At 48.9% G+C, this 18,402-nt stretch overlaps 1 protein-coding gene across 1 annotated transcript; it reads left to right on the top strand.

The window, feature by feature from the left end:
• Positions 1 to 3,198: 3,198 nt before the first annotated feature.
• ACKR2 (atypical chemokine receptor 2) lies at positions 3,199 to 10,635 on the top strand. The gene is made up of 2 exons (XM_030549290.1): positions 3,199 to 3,243; positions 9,002 to 10,635. The coding sequence occupies exon 2, from the start codon at positions 9,050 to 9,052 to the stop codon at positions 10,130 to 10,132; it is 1,083 nt and encodes a 360-aa protein (XP_030405150.1). The 5' UTR covers positions 3,199 to 3,243; positions 9,002 to 9,049; the 3' UTR covers positions 10,133 to 10,635.
• The last annotated feature ends 7,767 nt before the right edge of the window (positions 10,636 to 18,402 follow it).

Here is an 18,402-nt window from a genome sequence, read left to right as displayed (position 1 = left end):
TCAGGTGATAATGTAATACTTTCAATTCTATCATTAACTAGGGAGGATGTTAAACAGCAACTACTAAAGTTAAACTTTTTCAAATTTGCAGACTGGATGACACAGACCCAAGAGTATTAAAAGAATTGGCTGAGGATCTCACTAACCATTAATGGTGATTTTTAGCAAATCTTAGAACACTGAGGAAATTCAAGAAAACTCAAAAAAAGCAAATGTTGTACTAACATTTAAAAACAAGTAAATGGGATGACCTAGGAAACTATAGACCAATTAGCCTAACATTGAGCCTGGGCAAAATCATGGAAAGATTGATATGGATTTTAATCAGCAAAGAATTCAAGGATGGTAGCATAATTAATGTCAGTCAACATGGTTTTATGAGAAATAAGTCTTGCCAAACAAATGTTACACTGTTTTTTGATGAGATTACAGTTTTGGTTGAAAAGGCTAAGCATGAATAGCATACTTAGATTTCTGTAAGGCATTCCACTTAGTCCCAAGTGACATTCTGATACAATATTTTAGCACTATTCAAAATCAATATAGACCATATTAAATGGACTGAAAGCTGATTAACTGCAGAAAATAACTGCTAATAGGGAAATCATCCTCCAAATAAGGGTTTTTCTAGTGGCGCTGTGCAGAGATCTGTTCTTGGCTCAATGCTATTCAATATCTGTGTCAGTGAAGAAAATATGAAATTGCTGGTAAAATAATGGAGACAGGTCAGTTATACAGACTAACCTGGATTGCTTGGCAAAGTGGGCTCATTTGCACAAAATGTGTTTTCAGACAGCCAAATGTGAAGTCCTACATCTAGGAACAATGATTGTAAAACACATTTATAAGACAGGGCACTGTATCCTGGAAAGCAATAACTGAAAAGGGCATAAGTCTTATGGCAGACAACCAATTGAAAAGGTTCCAATAGAGCTCCAAGAACACTTCAGGCACTGGAAAATATGCCTTATGGTGAGAGAGTAAAGAAGCTCTCTCTATTCATCAAAGAGATCGAGAGATGACTTGATCATGGGGTTCAAGTATTTAGAAGGGGAAGAGATTTCTGACAGTACAGCTCTTTAATCTAGCAGACCAAGGCATTATGAGATCCCGTGGTTTGAAGTTGAAACTAGACAAATTCAGATTAGAAATAAGGTTTCCATTTTTAACAGTGAAGGTAATTAATGCAGGGGTCTGCAACCTACCGCACAGGTGCCAAAGGTGACACGCGAGCCGATTTTGTGCGGCATGCGGCTGCCAGCCAGGATCCTGGCCACCGGCACCACTCAGCCCGCTGCCAACTGAGTGAATGGAACCCTAGGCCGGCAGGAGGCTGAGCGGGGCCGGCGGCTGGGACCCTAGACCGGTGGCAGGCGCGCCCCCTGTCTCTTCCCTCATCATGCTTGGGTTCTGTGGCTCCCGGGAGCATGAGCCGCTGGGGCGCGGGGCCCTGAGCCTGCTTCAGGAAGGGGGGCAGTGGCGGCAGCAGCGGCTCACACTCCCGGGAGCCGCAGAGCCTGAGCGCAGTGAGGGGGGAGCCGAGGGGCACATGGGGACCACCGCCTGCATGCATCCGCCGCAGGAGCACCCCCCTGGCGGGGGCACCGGGCTGAAGCCCAGGCAGGCGCGCCCCCCTGATTCCCCTCTCACCGCGCTCAGGTTTTGTGGGTCCTGGAAGTGTGAGCTGCCACCACCACTGCCCCTGCCACAACTCCCTCCCTCTCGCTGCCTCAGCCCCCCACGTGGACTTCTGCCTCCATGTGGAGCCAGCGTCTGACTGGCATGGGCACAGTAAGGGGAGTCCGGGGGGGGCAGTCAGGGAACAGGGGGAGGGTTGGATGGGTCAGGAGTTCTGGGGGTCCTATCAGGGGGCGGGGAGTGGTTGGATGGGGCATGGGAGTCCTGGAGGTATGCTGGGGGTGGGGGTGTGGATAAGGGTTGGGGTAGCCAGGGGACAGGTAGAGGGTAGGATCCTAGGGGGGCAGTTAGGGTGGGGGGGTCTCAGGAGGGGGCAGTCAGGGGACAGGGAGCGGGGGGGGGGTTGGGGGTTCTGACGGGGGCAGTCGGGGTGGGAAGTAGGAAGGAGTGGATGGGGGCGGGACTAGGACAGGGCTCTCCCCTCTTTTTTGATTGTTGAAATATGGTAACCCTAGGCAAGGGAGGAGTCGGCGGGTGCATGGGGGCTGGCGCCCGCATACATCCACTGCAGCCTGCAGGAGCTCCTGTGGGGACACCGGATTGCAGCCTGGGCAGGAGGGGCGCAGCAGCTCCTTGCTAGCAGCACCACCGCCTTTGCAGGGCTGCTGCCCCCCTGCACCGAGCCGGCTCCTCCATGGCTGGGGCTCGCTGCTGCCGCAAGCAGGATGCTCTGGTTCTCCGGTGCCTCCGGAAGGCGGCTCCTCCCTGCCGAGCTGCTGCAGTGGCCCAAGCCCTGCAAAGCCAGTGAATGGACGCGGGGAGAGGGCCACCGGAGTGGGGTGGGGAGGGCTCCCAGGGGCGGGAGGGGCTGTGCACCCTCCAGGGGAATTCAGGGGGTGGGGAGGGTGAATCTATGTGTGCGGGGAGCACAAGGTGGAAGTTTCGCCTAGGGCGCAAATATCCTTGCATCTGCCCTGCCCCAGGGTTAAGAACCACTGCATTAAACTGGTAAGTTCTTCATTTTAATTTAATTTTAAATGAAGCTTCTTAAACATTTAAAAAAACTTGTTTACTTTACATACAACAATAGTTTAGTTATATATTATAGACTTATAAAGAGAGACCTTCTAAAAACGTTAAAATGTATTACCGGCTCGCAAGACCTTAAATTAGAGTGAATAAATGAATGAATAAATGAAGACTTGGCACACCACATCTGAAAGGTTGCCAACCCCTGAACTAGTGAAACTTGGGATGTAGTGGATTCTCCATCACTTGTACTCTTTAAATCAAGACTGGATGGCTTTCGAAAAGCTGCAATAGCTTTACCAGAAGTTATGGGCTTGGTGCAGATGTTATTGGCTGTGGACTGTGTTATGCATGAATTGGGACTAGATGAGCCTCATGGTTCCTACTGGCCTTAAATTCTATGAATTATGATTAGGTCACTTTGCTCTGCTCTGTGCAAATAAGAAAAAAGGCCTGTCGGGTTCCTGTCACGTTTCCTTCCCTTATCTGTTAGCAGCCAAAGCGATCAGCAGAGAAGCTGCTACGGCAGAGTCAGCTGGCTGGACGGTAACAGGCGATGATCAGGAGAAAGCATTTGTAAGTTAATTTTATTTTAAATTCAAACCTCTGAAAAAAATTTCGACAAGGGATTTGAGGTGTTTCCTTTTCTTCTTTTGTACTAGATGGTTCATTAGCTATACTGGAGCCTGATCCAAAGCTCACTGAAGTTAATGGGAATCTTTTCACTGACTTCAGTGGGCTTTGCACCAGATCCTAGATTCTTACTGTACAGTGACATGGGGATAAAAAAATCCACAGCTGGCCTAGGTCAGCTGACTTGGGCTCCAGGGCTGAAAAACTGCTGTGCAATGTTTGGGCTTGGGCTGGAGCTGGAGCTCTGAGACCCTGTGGGGGTGGAGGGTACCTGCCTGGGCAGCTAGCCTATGTCACTGTGGGTTACACTGCTGTTTTTGGCAAGCTACTTGATCAAAGCTTGCCCACGTCTGCCTACACATCCTGCAGTAACCCCTCCTGAATGCAATGTAGACTTACCCCAAAGCGTGTAGTGGTGAGCACATGATGCCTCCTGTCCCATTTCATGTAGGGCCTGAACCAGAGCTCAGATGTCAATGGGAGTCTCTCCACTGATTTGAAGGTGCTTTGGAGCAGGTCCTGGGATAATTACAGCCTCTTCTCTCCCTTAATCTTGTCATCTTAGCTAGACATTGCCATTCTTTACTGTGTATGTGGATGAGGGTATGACAGTCTCCTGGAAGGATCAAAACCTACTCTGGGAAGGTCTGGGAAGCAGCATGCACAATTGGTCCCATAACAAACAGCACTGCTTTGGTGGGACTCAATTGTGGTATGTAACCGATCAGTTAAATCCGCTTCTGTGCCAGATGATTGGAGGATAGTTAATGTGTCACCAATTTTTAACAAAGCTCCAGGCGATTACAGGCTGATAAGACTAATTTCAGTACAAGGCAAATTGGCTGAAACTATAGTAAAGAATAGAATTATCAGACACATAGATGAGCACAATTTGTTGGGGAAGACTCAACATGGCTTTTGTAAAAGGAAATAATGCCCCACCAATCTATTAGAACTCTTTGAGGGGGTCGACAAACATGGACAATGGTGATCCAGTAGATATAGTTTACTTGGACTTTCAGAAAGCCTTTGACAAGGTCCCTCATCAAAGGCTCTCATGCAAAGTAAGCTGCATAAGACATGGGATAAGAAGGAAGGTCCTCTCATGGATCAATAACTGGTTAAAAGATAGGTAATAAAGGTTAGGAATAAATGGTCAGTTTTCAGAATGGAAAGAGAAAAATATTGGTGACCCTACAGGGATGTCTACTGGGACCAGTGCTGTACAAAATATTCATAAATGATCTAGAAAAAGGGGTAAACAGTGAGGTGGCAAAATTTGCAGATGATACTAAATTACTCAAGGTAGTTAAGTCCAAAGCAGACAGTGAAGACTTACAAAGGGATCTCACAAAATTGGGTGACTGGACAACAAAATGGCAGATGAAATTCAGTGTTGATAAATGCAAAGTAATGGAAAACATAATCCCACTGTACATACAAAACAATGGGTTTTTAATTAGCTGCTACTTCTTATGAAAGATCTTGGAGTCATCATGGATAGTTTTTTGAAAATAGAAAAGCTAACAGAATGTTAGGAACCATTAGGAAAGGGATAGATAAGAAGACAGAAAATATCACAAGGACACTATATAAATCCATGGTACTCCCACATCTTGAATACTGAATGCAGTTCTGGTTGTTTCAGCTCAAGAAAGATATAATAGAATTTGAGAAGATACAGAGAAGGGCAACAAAAATGATTAAGGGTATGGAGCAGCTTCCATATGAGGAGAGATTAAAAATACTGGGCCATTTCAGCTTGGAAAAGAGACGTCTGATTGAGGAATATGATAGAAGTCTATACAATCATGAATGGTGTGGAGAAAGTGAATAGGGAAATCTTATTTACTTTTCACATAACAGAAAAATCACAGTCACCCAATGAAATTAATAGGCAGCAAGTTTAAAACAAACAAAAGGAAGTATTTCTTCACACAACGCACAGTCAACCTGTGGAACTCTTTGCCAGGGGATGGTGTGAAGGCCAAAAGTACAACAGTTTAAAAAAGAAAGAAGTTCATGGAGGATAGGTCCATCAATGGTTACCAGCCAAGATCGTTAGGGATGCAACCCCATGTTCTGGGATTCCCTAGCCTCTGACTGCCAGAAGCCAGGAGTGGATGACAGAGGATGAAACAGTCAATAATTGCCTGTTCTGTTCATTTCCTCTGAAACATCTGGCATTGGCCACTGTCGGAAGACAGGTTACTGGGCTAGACGGATCATTGATCTGACCCAGTATGGCCATTCTTATGTTCTTATGTTCCTGGGTAATGTCATTTCCCTGACAGGACTCACTATGGACCCCCACAAAGTAGCAGCAAAAAAGAGATCTCTACAGTTTAAATCAGAAGAAGTCCCTTTTTTGCACAAAAACTGTGGGAGCGTCTACACTTGCCAATGACTTTTTATGGTGAAACTCAGACGTTTCACTGCAAAAATGCCCCCACCTCCATGAGAGGTGTAAAGCTCTTACCAATGTTGTGCAGATGCATTCTTCCTGTTTACAGAGCTTCTAGCCGCCGCAGGATATCCCACAGTGCGCTAGGGCTGGATTAACCTTTTGTGGGCCCGGCGCTAAACATATTTTTGGGCCCCTATGGGGCAGTGGAGCATGGTGCGGGGGGGTCAGTCCCCGGAGCCTGGGGCTGGCCAGGGGCAATGGCATGGCAGGTGTGGCCCCACTCTGCCCAGCCCAGTGCGAGGGCACTATTTGCAAACTGGAAGTTGCCAGACGCACAATAGTCCACCCGGCCCTGTTCTGCCAGCATGTCCCATGCCGCACCAGACATCCCCCAACACTGAAACACCCTCCCCAATTCCCTATGGCCAGACCCCCCCCCAGACCTACTGTGCCCAGCACCCCCACCAGACCCTGCCACAAATGCACATTCCCCCTTCCCAGCACCCCAGCAAATGTCCAGCACCCCACACAGACCCCTCACTCCCTAGTGCTCCAACACACAGAGATCTTCCCTGCCCCCTCACAGCACAGCACCCTCCCCCCCATGCCCTCCAGAGACCCACTCTCCCAAGGTCTGCCTCCAGGCTGCCCTCAGCGGCCCTGCTGGGAGGAGACTGTGTCTGCCAGGCTGACCCCGCAGTGCAGCCAGGGCTGATCCCAAGGTGGGGAATTGTCCCAGCCCCCTCCGGAATGGTTCGATCAGCCAGGCAAGCGCCTGCCCCGGCTGGGCTCCCTCAGGAACCACTTGCCTGGAGGGGTCCAGCCAATCCCCCCATACTGCCCCCCTACCCCAAACTGACCGAGCCTGGCCAGGCTTCTGCACTGGTCCCAGGTGGCTCAGCTCCAGGGAGACAGGTGGGGCCCCACAGGCAGTGGGAAGCAGAGACTGCCTGAAGCCAGAGGTGCACTTTTGTCCAGCCAGAAGGCAGAGAGAAGCTGGAGAGTGAGGCCTGGAGGTGGAGAGGAGCCCTTGGCCGACCAGCAGACAGGCTGAAAGGAGTATGTGGTGGGTGGAAGGGGGAGCCAGCGGGTTTTCGGGGTGCAGTGCAAGCAGAGCAGGACGGGGCCCCTTCTGAGTTTGGGCTTGGCTCCATGGCACCAGTATAAACCCAGCACTGACAGTGCCTAGGCAACCACTCTGGCCAGCAGCTTAGCTGCTGTGACGCCAAGTAAACAGACATCCACCCCTCCCCCTGTAAAGTCCTGGGGAACTTTGAAACTTCCCTTCCTGTTTTCTTGGCAAGTGCTCACTTATCTGGCCAGGTGACAATGCCTGCTCCCTGAAGCAGGTGATCCCCTGTTTGGAGCAATGCTGAGCTACTAGAGCTGATCAGTGTTTGGGCAGAGGAGGCTGTACAGGGAACCAGGATGCTCCGTGATCACCTCCATCCCTTCCCACAAGGCCCATCGTCAAAATGGAGAGAGCTGCACTGTGGGATAGCTGCCCTCAGGGTCTGCTCTCATCGGTGATGGAAGGGCTGCAAATGTAAACACTCTCTGAGGCTTGTGGAAGTGAGTATACAAACCAGCGCTTTTCTTTCACCGGTTCACTATCACCCGTTGAAACTGACAGCGCAAAAACTCTGCAAGTATAGACATGGCCTTAGTCTTCATTCTCCAAAAGAGGCAGTTATCTCAATGTAAGATCCTAGAGGAGCCAAGGCACTATCATTTTTACCTCATCGTAGCTGGTTGAGGTCTACCCCAGGTGGGGGTGCAGGTCTCACAGGTCCCAGTTCAGCACCATCCCATGGCCACTCATCAGACTGTTGTGAGAGAAGCCAGCTGTTGTGTCCACTGGTGTTTTAAGCTTTTGGAGCCTGAACAGAGACCACCTATCGCCCCATTTTTGGGTGTCCCCAGGTGTAATATCCAGGTGCAGACCCTTTGTCTGGCAACCCTCCTGAGAGCTGCACCCCATTGTCCAGTTGCCTAGCTCCTGGACTCAGTGCCGACTCCTCCAGACTGACCCGCAGCTTAAACACACTCTCTCCCAGACTCCCACCAGACGTTATGAGCCATCTGGTTTACCTCTTCAAGGGCACACATGGTAGCATAGAGCACAGAACACACACAGACACTTTGCCTAGATTCTAACACCATCACCCTTTCACATAACAGATAAAGCACACGAGAGGGCAGATCATTTAGATCAAAAACATCCCAACATAATGCCCTTCATTAGCTCACCCTTCCCTTGTGAGTCCTTGGAGGACCATCTGTGTACAGGCACAGTCCCCTGCTTCATAGGCTCCTCCATGGTGGGTTGCTTCTCCCTCATCCTGAGCTGGCCCCAAATAGATCAGCGCCTCCCTTTTCATAACCTTCTAGTCTCTGTATCATGTGACTCCCTCATTAGCCTCAACAGGTGACAACAGACCCCTGTCAGGTGACTTAATTGCCAAGGCAACCTCTCCCTTAATAAGCCATTTCTCCTGGTTGGGAGCCAGTCTGTTGTTCAGAGCTATTCCATTTCAATGGGAGAGCCCCTTAAGTCAACAACCCTCTTTTGTTATCCATGTACCAACACCCCAATGGAATTCTAGTTCTAGATGGAGTTAAAAGACAGTAGAAAAGTAAAGACCAACCTTACAATCAAAATGGAGTTTGCAGTCTCATGTGGTCATATATACAGAGTTCATCATCTCAAACAAAATTCATACACTGTACAGACACGATCCTCCAAATCATAACAACAGGGTTGATCTTGACTAGCTGCATCAAGGACTAAAAACTACCTGTGCCTTGTCTGCCTGAGGATTTTACATCAAGATAGCTATCTTGACGTAAAAGCACAGCTCTTTTTGCAGTGAAGCCATAGCGTTCCTGTCATCTGTTTCTCTCTTTTTATAAGGCCTCACGTACTTCTCAGGTACAGCATGGAGAGCAGCAGGCATCCCACACTGCCTCAGTGTTCCTCAGACTTGACCTGAGAGCTCCATTCCAAAGAGGCAAGAGTATAGTTTTGTCTCCAGGGCTGCTGAATTTTTGACACCCCATGTAGAGACCAGAGATGTAGCCATCTCCACCAGGGACTGGGCTGGGGCCACCAAACATAAGATACTAAACAGCTGGCAGAAGGTCAGGCACTGTCAATCTGGGCTGTATTCAAACATACCAAGTGGAAGTAGAAATTTCCATATCAAATTATTTAGCATGCAAACCTCACTTTTTGTATGTAGATCAAAATGTCTTTTGAAATGCACTATTGGTTCTTTTACGTTTTTATTGCAGAAAAGGGGTCTCTTGAAAAGTTTGCCACTAACGTTGGGAACAATACCAATGTCTGCCATGCTGCATACCACAGATTACCCAGTCAACCTGACTGACTATGAGTACCAATACCTAGAGGAGGAGGATTACATCCAGTTTTTACTTTGCACAAAGGAAAATGTCAAGGCGTTTGGCAAAGTGTTCCTGCCAGTGCTCTATACAATAGTGTTTCTGCTTGGATTGGCTGGGAACTGTCTACTCTTTGCCATCTTGATCAAATATACCAAGAACAAGAAGATGACCGAGGTGTATCTGCTGAATCTGACCGTTTCAGATCTTCTTTTCGTGGTAACCCTTCCTTTCTGGGCCACATATGCAGCTTCTCAGTGGGTGTTTGGAAATGCCTTCTGCAAGATCATAAGTGCCATTTACACCACCAACTTCTACAGTGGCATCTTCTTCGTCAGCTGCATGAGTCTGGACAAATACCTGGAGATTGTACATGCTTGGTCCAATAAAAACTTAAGGGCCCCAAGAAAGAGCTTCCTTGTGTCTTCAGTGGTGTGGGTGATTTCCATAGTGCTGTCTATTCCTGACTTTATCTTCATGCAGGTGCAGGATCTCCACAATGGGAGACGAGTTTGCCACCTTGACTATGGCCTGCACAACTCCATCTGGCAGCTTTTCTTTCAATTCCAGCAGATCCTGTTAGGCTTCTTCCTTCCATTCCTTTGCATGGTGTTCTTCTACTCCCGCGTAGCTTGTGTCCTCACTGCATTAATGTCTCCTGGCAAGAAGAGGGCTCTCCGCCTGGTCGTTATTTTGGTGGTGGTTTTCTTTGTGCTGTGGTTCCCATACAATGTTACCCTCTTTCTGCATTTGTTGCAAAACCTCCATGTGATTAAGGGTTGTGAAACTAGCAAGCACTTGGACTATGCTATGCAAGTGACTGAGAGCCTTGCCTTTATTCATTGTTGCCTCAACCCCGTGCTGTATGCTTTTGTGAACAAACGGTTCAGGTTACACTTAAAGAAGATTTTGGAGGCCATCTTCAGGAGGCAGGATTTCTTTGTTCTCCAGCGGTCTGAGACAAGTCATTCTACTAGTAGGTGCACTGACCAAGTAGAAATGAAAAGCATCATGAATGTGTAATGAATATTTAGAGAATTTCATTGCTGTACATGTTTTATTATCACATATTGTACTGCTTCCGGCGATGGAGTGATGTATGGATAAGTAGTTGGAGCACAGACCTGGGAATCACAAAAGGCCAAGTATTAATCCCAGCTCTAGCACTGACTCCCTCAGTCATTTTGGGCAAAACACAACCTGCTGCTGACTGAGTTTCTCTATTTGCAGACTCACGGGGATGGTAATAATTTGTTGGGAGGATTTTTCTAGAATGGTGTAAATATGGAGTAATCCCACTGAAGCTGGGAGTCATTTTGCATTTACACTGGTGTGTCTGAGAGCAGAATCTGTCCCTTTAATCGGTCACAATGGGGTTACTCCAACAGAGTGGAATTTGGCCCTGCAACCAGGGGCGGCTCCAGGCACCAGCACAGCAAGTGCATGCCTGGGTCAGCAAGCCGGGAGGGTGCGGGGGAAGCGGCACGCCAGTCGCCGTGAGGGCAGCTGTCAGGCAGCCTTCGGCAGCATGCCTGCAGGAGGTCTGCTGGTCCTGCGGCTTTGGCAGCAATTCAGTGCGAGACCAGCAGATCACCCACAGAAATGCTGCCGAATCTGCATGACCAGTGGACTGCCGGCAGGTGTGCTGCCGAAGGCCGCCTGACTGCTGCAAAAAACATAGAGTCGCCCCTGCCTGCAACTAGAGTTACAAAGGGGTTACTCTGGATTAATACTGGTGTAACTGGCTGTCATAAACAGATAGCTAAGGGTTAATGTCTCTTTCACCTGGAAAGGAGTAACCTGAAACACCTGACCAGAGGACCAATCAGGAAACAAGACTTTTTCAAATCTGGGTGGAGGGAAGTTTGTGTGTGAGTCCTTTGTTCTTGGTCTTCTGCCTGTACTCCCTCTCAGCTATGGGAAGGATTTTTCTACCTCCTGCCTTTCTAATCTTCTGTTTCCCAGTTGTAAGTACAAAAGATCAGATAGTGATTTATATGTTTTTTTTTGTATTTACATGTGTGTAGTTGCTGGAATGTTTTGAATTGTATTCTTTTTTAATAAGACTGTTTATTCATATTTCTTTTAAGCAATTGACCCTGTATTTGTCACCTTAATACAGAGAGACCATTTTTATGTATTTTTTCTTTCTTTTTATATAAAGCTTTCTTTTTAAGACCTGTTGGAGTTTTTCTTTGGTGGGGAACTCCAGGAAACTAAGTCTATAGGTCACCAGGGAATTGGTGGGAGGAAGACGTCAGGGGGAAATCTGTGTGTGTTAGATTTACTAGCCTGACTTTGCATACCCTCTGGGTGAAGAGGGAAGTACTTCTGTTTCCAGGACTGGAAATAGAGAGGGTGGAATCCCTTTGTTTAGATTCACGGAGCTTGCTTCTGTGTATCTCTCCAGGAACCCAGGGAGGGAACACCTGGAAGGGAGAAGGGAAGGGAAATGGTTTATTCCCCTTTGTTGTAAGACTCAAGGAATTTGGGTCTTGGGGTCCCCAGGGAAGGTTTTTGGGGGGACCAGAGTGCCCCAAAACACTCTAATTTTTTGGGTGGTGGCAGCTTTACCAGGTCCAAGCTGGTAACTAAGCTTGGAGATTTTCATGCTAACCCCCATATTCTGGACGCTAAGGTCCAAATCTGGGAATAGGTTATGACACTGGCAGCTAAAATTTACCTGATGTTTGTAAAGCATGTGGGCCCAGATCCAGACCCCCAAAGTATTTGGGCTCCTAACTCCCATTGAAATCAAAATCACCTAAATACCTCAGAGAATCTGGACTGTGGCACAAGCTGAGTGTGTGAGGCCGAGTGGCCTCCCTCCAACTCTGACAGGGAGGAAACGCTCCACACCTCCTGACTGGGCAGAACCAAGCCAGCCCTGCCCTATGCTGGAAGTGGAGGGCAGGACAGGATGTATAAGAGGAAGCCCTTCCAGCTTAGTTGGGCTGGAGCCAGACGTCTCTACCTCACTGCGGGACCCTGGACCAGAAACCGAGCTGTGCAGTGCCCAGGAAGAGACCAGCTGGGGCGAGGAGCTGGTGGACCGTGGTCCCATGCATTTAACCTGAGGAGACTGAAGACCTATGGATGATGGAGCCACACCAAGGAAGGGTGGTTGGAAGTAGCCAGACATTGGTCCGGCTGTGTGGCCAGTAAATGAATCAGCATGTTTCAGTGACTTCCCTGCTGACCCAGGGTTGGAACCACCCATCACTGTTAGGGCCCTGGGCTGGGACCTGGTGAAGTAGGGGAGCTCAGGTCCTCCTACCCACTGCTGCCTACCCCACCCCTGAAGTGGGGGCTTACTCACCCCAGGCCAGAAGGCCTGTGCCTTGCCTGTGGCCTGTTACTCTGCCCTGCCCAGAGCCTCAGACTACGTTTGCTGTCTGCTCCAGCTCGAAGGCTGTAGCTTAAGACTTCTCCTTGCTCTCCCCGCACAGAGGGGCAAGGCAATCGATTGTAGCTTGCTGCCTGCCTCAGCCAGGAGGCTGGGCCATAGGCTGTGTGCTGTTCTGTCCTGATCAGAGGGTCAGAGCCTGAATGACTGCTTACTGTGTGACAGAGTGAGGCAGCGTGGCTCCCCTCCAAGCCTGATGGGGAGGGACGACCACAGAACCACCGCACTGAGTTAGCTGGGCTCTAAGTATTATCAGTGATGGCGTACACAAACACATGCACATGGAGAGATCTGGATTACATACAATTTAGATGTCAAATATAATGAAAGCTGGTGTAATGGGCTGTCCACCCCACAAGAGTGGAAGTGGTTAATGGAGGCCAGATGGGCCAATTAACCTAGTGGATTGAATGCCGAAAGGAAAGCCCAGATTAGAGGAACAGGCTTATCTGTGAAGGAACAGGAAGGGCCAGTATAAAGCCAGGTCGCTGGCTACAGATGGGTGGTAGTTTCTGGGAAAGGTGCAGGGAAGTAGGCTGCAGTCAATCCATGAGTGGAGGGAGTTGGGAGGCTGGCAAACCCAGGGAGGGGGAAGCCAGATAACTAGGAGGAAGCCCAGGGAAACAGCGGCAAGAGGTAGGACTTTAAGGGATCATGGTTGCTTGTTATAGAGTCCCTGGGCTGGAACCCAGTGTAGAGGGTAGACCTGGGTTCCCCTACCAGCCCCGGGGAAGTGGAAAAGGCATTGGAGACACCAGCCAGCCAGTGGGTCTGGAAGGGCTTTGAATTCCCTGGAAGGGGAGGATCTTAGTGACCCTGGCAGAGGGCCAAGCCACGAAGAGGAGACTGCAGTCCCTTGAGTGTGAGGTGTAGAGCTGAAGAATGAAATTGTTTCTTTTCTTTAATTACTATTATTAATATGGCTTTATTTTGTGAACAAACGAAACTTCACTGTTTTCACGTTGTAACTCCTGTCTGCCTCTCACCATTGTAAACTATTCATTACATTTGTTTTAATAAGACTCCATATTGTAACTAAAACCCCATTTTGAAATGCTTATTCCATTTTTCAAAACCTTGCTGTAACCTTATTAACTTAGTTCAGATGTGTGAATGAGGTATGCACGGATAGTGGAATCAACCTCCAGCCCCAGACTGTCCTGATAAAGTTAAGTGCAAACACCAGCGGCTGAAGACGCAGACAACAGCCCTGACAAAGTGAAAAGAGTCCACCCCGAAAGAAAAGAACAAAGGTGCAGTTGAGACAAGATCAAAGCCATGTCCCAGGCTGAAAGTCATGTCTGCAACTGATGGGTGATCAATCACACCGAACTCAGAGGCAGCGTGACACAGCAAGACCATCAACTCTTGATTCAAACTAAAAACCTATAAAAGAGCTGGGTGAGATGGAAGACTTTGGGTAACATTCTGCTGCCAACATCGAGGGGCATTGGTGCGTGCCTGACAGAGACCCAGCTCTTCCTTGTGTCCGGCTTTCCTGGCCAGTTAGCCACCACAAGCTACAAACCCAAGTTGCGAAATTAAGCCACAAACTCAAGCTACGTTCAGGACTGGTAACTGTTCAGCAGCTGCAGAACATTTGGTGTGTGTGTGTGTGTGTGTGTATATAGGTATTAGTTATTAGCTATTGGTTATAGATCAGATTGTGTTATCATAATAAATGTGGCATCTTGCCTTGTCCCCTGAAACCATCCTGTGTAGTTTTATCTGTGTAACAGGGGCCACAGGGTGAGACAGTACAGGAGAAGACCTTGCCAGAGGGAAAGCACAATACCTGGCAGAGCTAATTCCCAGGACAGCCAGCAGGTGGCGCCACTAGTAGTGAGTGAACCCTGTGACACCTGGTCTAACAGGCACCTGCCCTGCTGATCACTAGGATTTCAGTTTCTCCAAATGCATCACATTCTATTATGTGGCTACTTGAAACAATGGCCAGAGAAATATCAGTTGCAGTGTTCCCATAAGAACTAGGGACCACCAAATGAAATTAATGGGCAGCAGGTTTAAAACAAATAAAAGGAAGTTCTTCTTCACACAGCACACAGCCAACCTGTGGAACTCCTTGCCTGAGGAGGTTGTGAAGGTTAGGACTATAACAGCGTTTAAAAGAGAACTAGATAAATTCATGGAGGTTAAGTCCATTAATGGCTATTAGCCAGGATGGGTAAGGAATGGTGTCCCTAGCCTCTGTTTGTCAGAGGGTGGTGGTGGACGGCAGGAGAGAGATCACTTGATCATTATGTGTTAGGTTCATTCCCTCTGGGGCACCTGGCATTGGCCACTGTCAGTAGACAAGATACTGGGCTGGATGGACCACGAGAGTTTAGCATGTCGAAGGCTTGAATGAGTTTGCTCCCAGACCAGTGCTGGGTTTTGCCTCTTTTTCTGGGAGCAGGAATGGTGTTCCGGTACTTCTGATAAGTGTTACCTTGCTGCAGCAGTGCAATGAAAGGGTCCCCCACACCCCCCACACTGGGAACCCCAGACTCATTAGCTAGCCACCATCCCTCCTTCTGGAGCAGGGCCGGAAGTGGACCTCTTCATGAGTTCCAGCACTTCTTCCTTTAGGACTTCTTCCTTCAGCGCTGTCCCAGACTGAAAGAAAGAAAGGGTGGGGTCTGAGGGGGAAGATGAGCATGGGGGTACACAGAATCCCTGACACGGTGGGGAAGGGATGAATGAGGGATAAAAAGAGCCCCTGGCAGTGGGGGAATAGGGGACACACAGAGTCCCTGGCGTACGGGCAGGGAATGAATGGAGGGTACACAGAGTCTCTGGCATGGTGGAGAATGGGGGAGGGCACACAGAGCCTCTGGAATGAAGATGAGGAAGAACTGGGGGCACACAAAGCCCCAGGCATCTGGTTAGGCGGGATTGGGAGGCACAGAATCCCTGGCATGGGGGTGAGAGTTGGCTGAGAGGGGGCCACAAAAAACCCTGACATATGGTGAGAGGGAAATGAGGGGTACCCAGAATCCCTGATATGGGGGTGAACAGGAAATGTGGGGCAGACAGAGCCCCTGGCATGGGGGTGAGAGGGAAATGGGCAGACAGAGCCCCTGGTTTGGGGAGGTGATGGGAGGAATGGGGGACCCAGGATCTCTGGAGTAGGGGGGAGGAATGGGCACACACAGCACCCCTGGCAAGGGGGTGAAAGGGGAATGCACAGACAGAGCCCCTGGTTTGGGGAGCTGATGGGGGACTCAGAATATCTGGAGTATGTGTGTGGGGGAATGGGAGCACACAGTGCCTCTAGCATGGGAGTGAGAGGGGAATAAGGGACAGATAGATCCCCTGGTTTTGGGGGGGGGGGGATGGGGGAATGGGGGACTCAGAATCTGTGGAGTGGGGAGGAATGGGAGCATACAGAGCCCCTGCAATGGGAGAAGAATGTGGGTCCCCGGTTTGGGATCATAGGGGTCACACAAAGCCCTTGGCAAGAGCGGAGAACAGAATGGGGAGGACATAGAGGAAGGGGGTGAGGGAGTTGCAGAGTGTCCCTGCAGTAGATGTGGATGGGAGTCTGGCACACAGGGAGCTAGTGGTTGGGACACAGGAATGCAAGGCGTCCAGGTGTGGCAACAGAGGCAGAGAAGTGAGATACCGTCTGCCTCAATATGGAAATGTCCCTTTGTAACTAATGGAGAAGGGGCAAAGTTCAAAAAATGAGCACCTAGATGCTGAGAGCTCAATTCTGTCATCCAAACCCTCTATTTTCCAGGGGAACAGAGACCTCCTGAGAAGCAAATAGCCTTGCCTGAAGGTCTCACCTTGCAATGAAGGATCAGGGTCAGTCCCGTTACTAAAGCCAGAGAAAGGAACAGAAAACATGATATCACCAGAATCGCCTCTAAATAAAATGTGTCCCTAGGCATTCATGGAAACAGACACAGATTTTTACGAGATAAAAAGTAACGGGGATGATGACCGGCCTTGACTACCAATCAAGATCAGTGTCCAAAGCCACTATGTAATTACCCATAACAAGGACACAACCTTGGACAGAAAAACGCCAGCTGTTAGCTATTAACTGATTCACATTAATCGAGGTAGAGAATTGTCAAGGGCCAGGTTAGACGAGGGTGGCTTGATTTTCAATTGGTACTGACTACCTGCAGCTCTGATTGACTTCAGTTCGGACCTGTCCAATCTTGAAACTAGTTCATTAAAAGCGAGTCAGATCCCCCTGGCTGGGAAAGGACTATTCACTGGATTGGTTTGAGAACTAGTTAGAAGCATTTCACCAGCGAGGACTGTTACCCACTAAAATCTAAGGCATCCTGCCTACAACCTACCTAGGGCTCAAGGCGTGACCTGCTTAATATAGGTACCCCATCCTTTCCCTACCGAGGGCTCAGGGTGTAAAGCATCGAGCCCTACCCTCAGGGCTCAGGGAAAATCCTGGTCAATGTAAGTACCTGTCCTTTCCCACAGGACTCTGTCTGATCTTTTCCCAGTGAAAGAGCCTTCCACAGCTGTTTCTCTAAATGTCTATTTATTAGCAAAAGCAGCAAAGAATCCTGTGGCACCTTATAGACTAACAGACGTTTTGGAGCATGAGCTTTCGTGGGCGAATACCCACTTCCTCAGATGCATGTGACATGCATCTGAGGAAGTGGGTATTCGCCCACGAAAGCTCATGCTCCAAAACGTCTGTTAGTCTATAAGGTGCCACAGGATTCTTTGCTGCTTTTACAGATCCAGACTAACACGGCTACCCTCTGATACTATTTATTAGCAACACAACACAGATTACATATGCCAAGCAAATCTATTACGCTCACCACTCCCAATATACAGGCAAACTGCACCCAATGGGCAGTCAGGATCCACTCGTCTGGGTGTGCTGGCGATGCCTCTTGCACATCACGGGTGTGCAGAGGAGTTGGAGCTTGATGTTGAGCTGCAGTCTGGAGATAGTTCCCCCAAAGAGAATTGTTTTTAGTTACATTATATAGGTAAAACTAGCTAGCTTCTTTAACTTTACTAAACCGATCACATCATTCAATACCCTTAGGTAGCAAAATTTAACCAGTCACACACTGGCACTATGTTTCCTCCTCACTGCTCAAAACTTTTTCACATTTTATCGTTCATGCCCAAATTGTAACTTATTTATGACCTTCTTTGTTAGTGCGGATGGTCAGCACACATTCACTGGTCAGAGCGTTATCTTATCTATTTTACCATTTGTTGGGGTCTTTCTGTTTCCTCACTAAACTTCCCAGTGCCTGAGTGTCACTACCTTACAACCCTTGGTGTTATAACTCTTGTTAGGGGCATACCAGAAGTGGGGGTGCCGTAGCAGCAGTGGAGCATTTTTCTTCATTTTAGCCGTGAAATCCCTGGGTTTCACCCCAGGTTAGTCAAGGCTAGTTTAGTAAAGGGGTGAGTTAAGTCCCAGGCCTACAGGACAAGCCCCTTGGTGCTGCAGTGCTAATCACCTCTGAAAATCAAGATACATCTCTGTAGGCGCTCCAGTCAGTGCATGGGATAGAAATGTTGCATTAAACATTCAACACTTACATCCCATCAGGGCAAGCTGTTAGGGGGTAGAAGAGTTTCCCCAAGACAGCCGTGGAAGCCTAGTCACTGGGGTAGGGGTGATGGACTCTTCATAAAAGTGGGGGGGGCATGATCCCCACCTCCGTGGCCTCACCCCATCTCTCCTATTCCCTCTGAGGCCATGCCCCTGGCCAAGCTGGAAGTCAGAGCCTGTACAGGGAGCTGAAAGCAGCCCCTGGCCCGCATCCCCACCCACCTAGGTCTCTCACCCAGGGCAAGTGGAGGATACGCGGCTCCCCACAGCTGCCCACGCAGACCCTCCATCTGCTCTGGGCAGGGAGCCCAGGGGGCAGCGACACAG

The sequence above is a fragment of the Gopherus evgoodei genome, chromosome 2 (assembly GCF_007399415.2).
Source record: "Gopherus evgoodei ecotype Sinaloan lineage chromosome 2, rGopEvg1_v1.p, whole genome shotgun sequence".
Lineage (NCBI taxonomy): Eukaryota > Metazoa > Chordata > Testudines > Testudinidae > Gopherus > Gopherus evgoodei.
The sequence above is the reverse complement of the archived record's forward strand: the minus strand, read 5'-3'. Positions and strand labels throughout refer to the sequence as shown.

Bases quoted from the DNA above. Each gene is read 5' to 3' on its own strand.
- ACKR2 (XM_030549290.1), top strand. From the start codon at position 9,050: ATGTCTGCCATGCTGCATACCACAGATTACCCAGTCAACCTGACTGAC.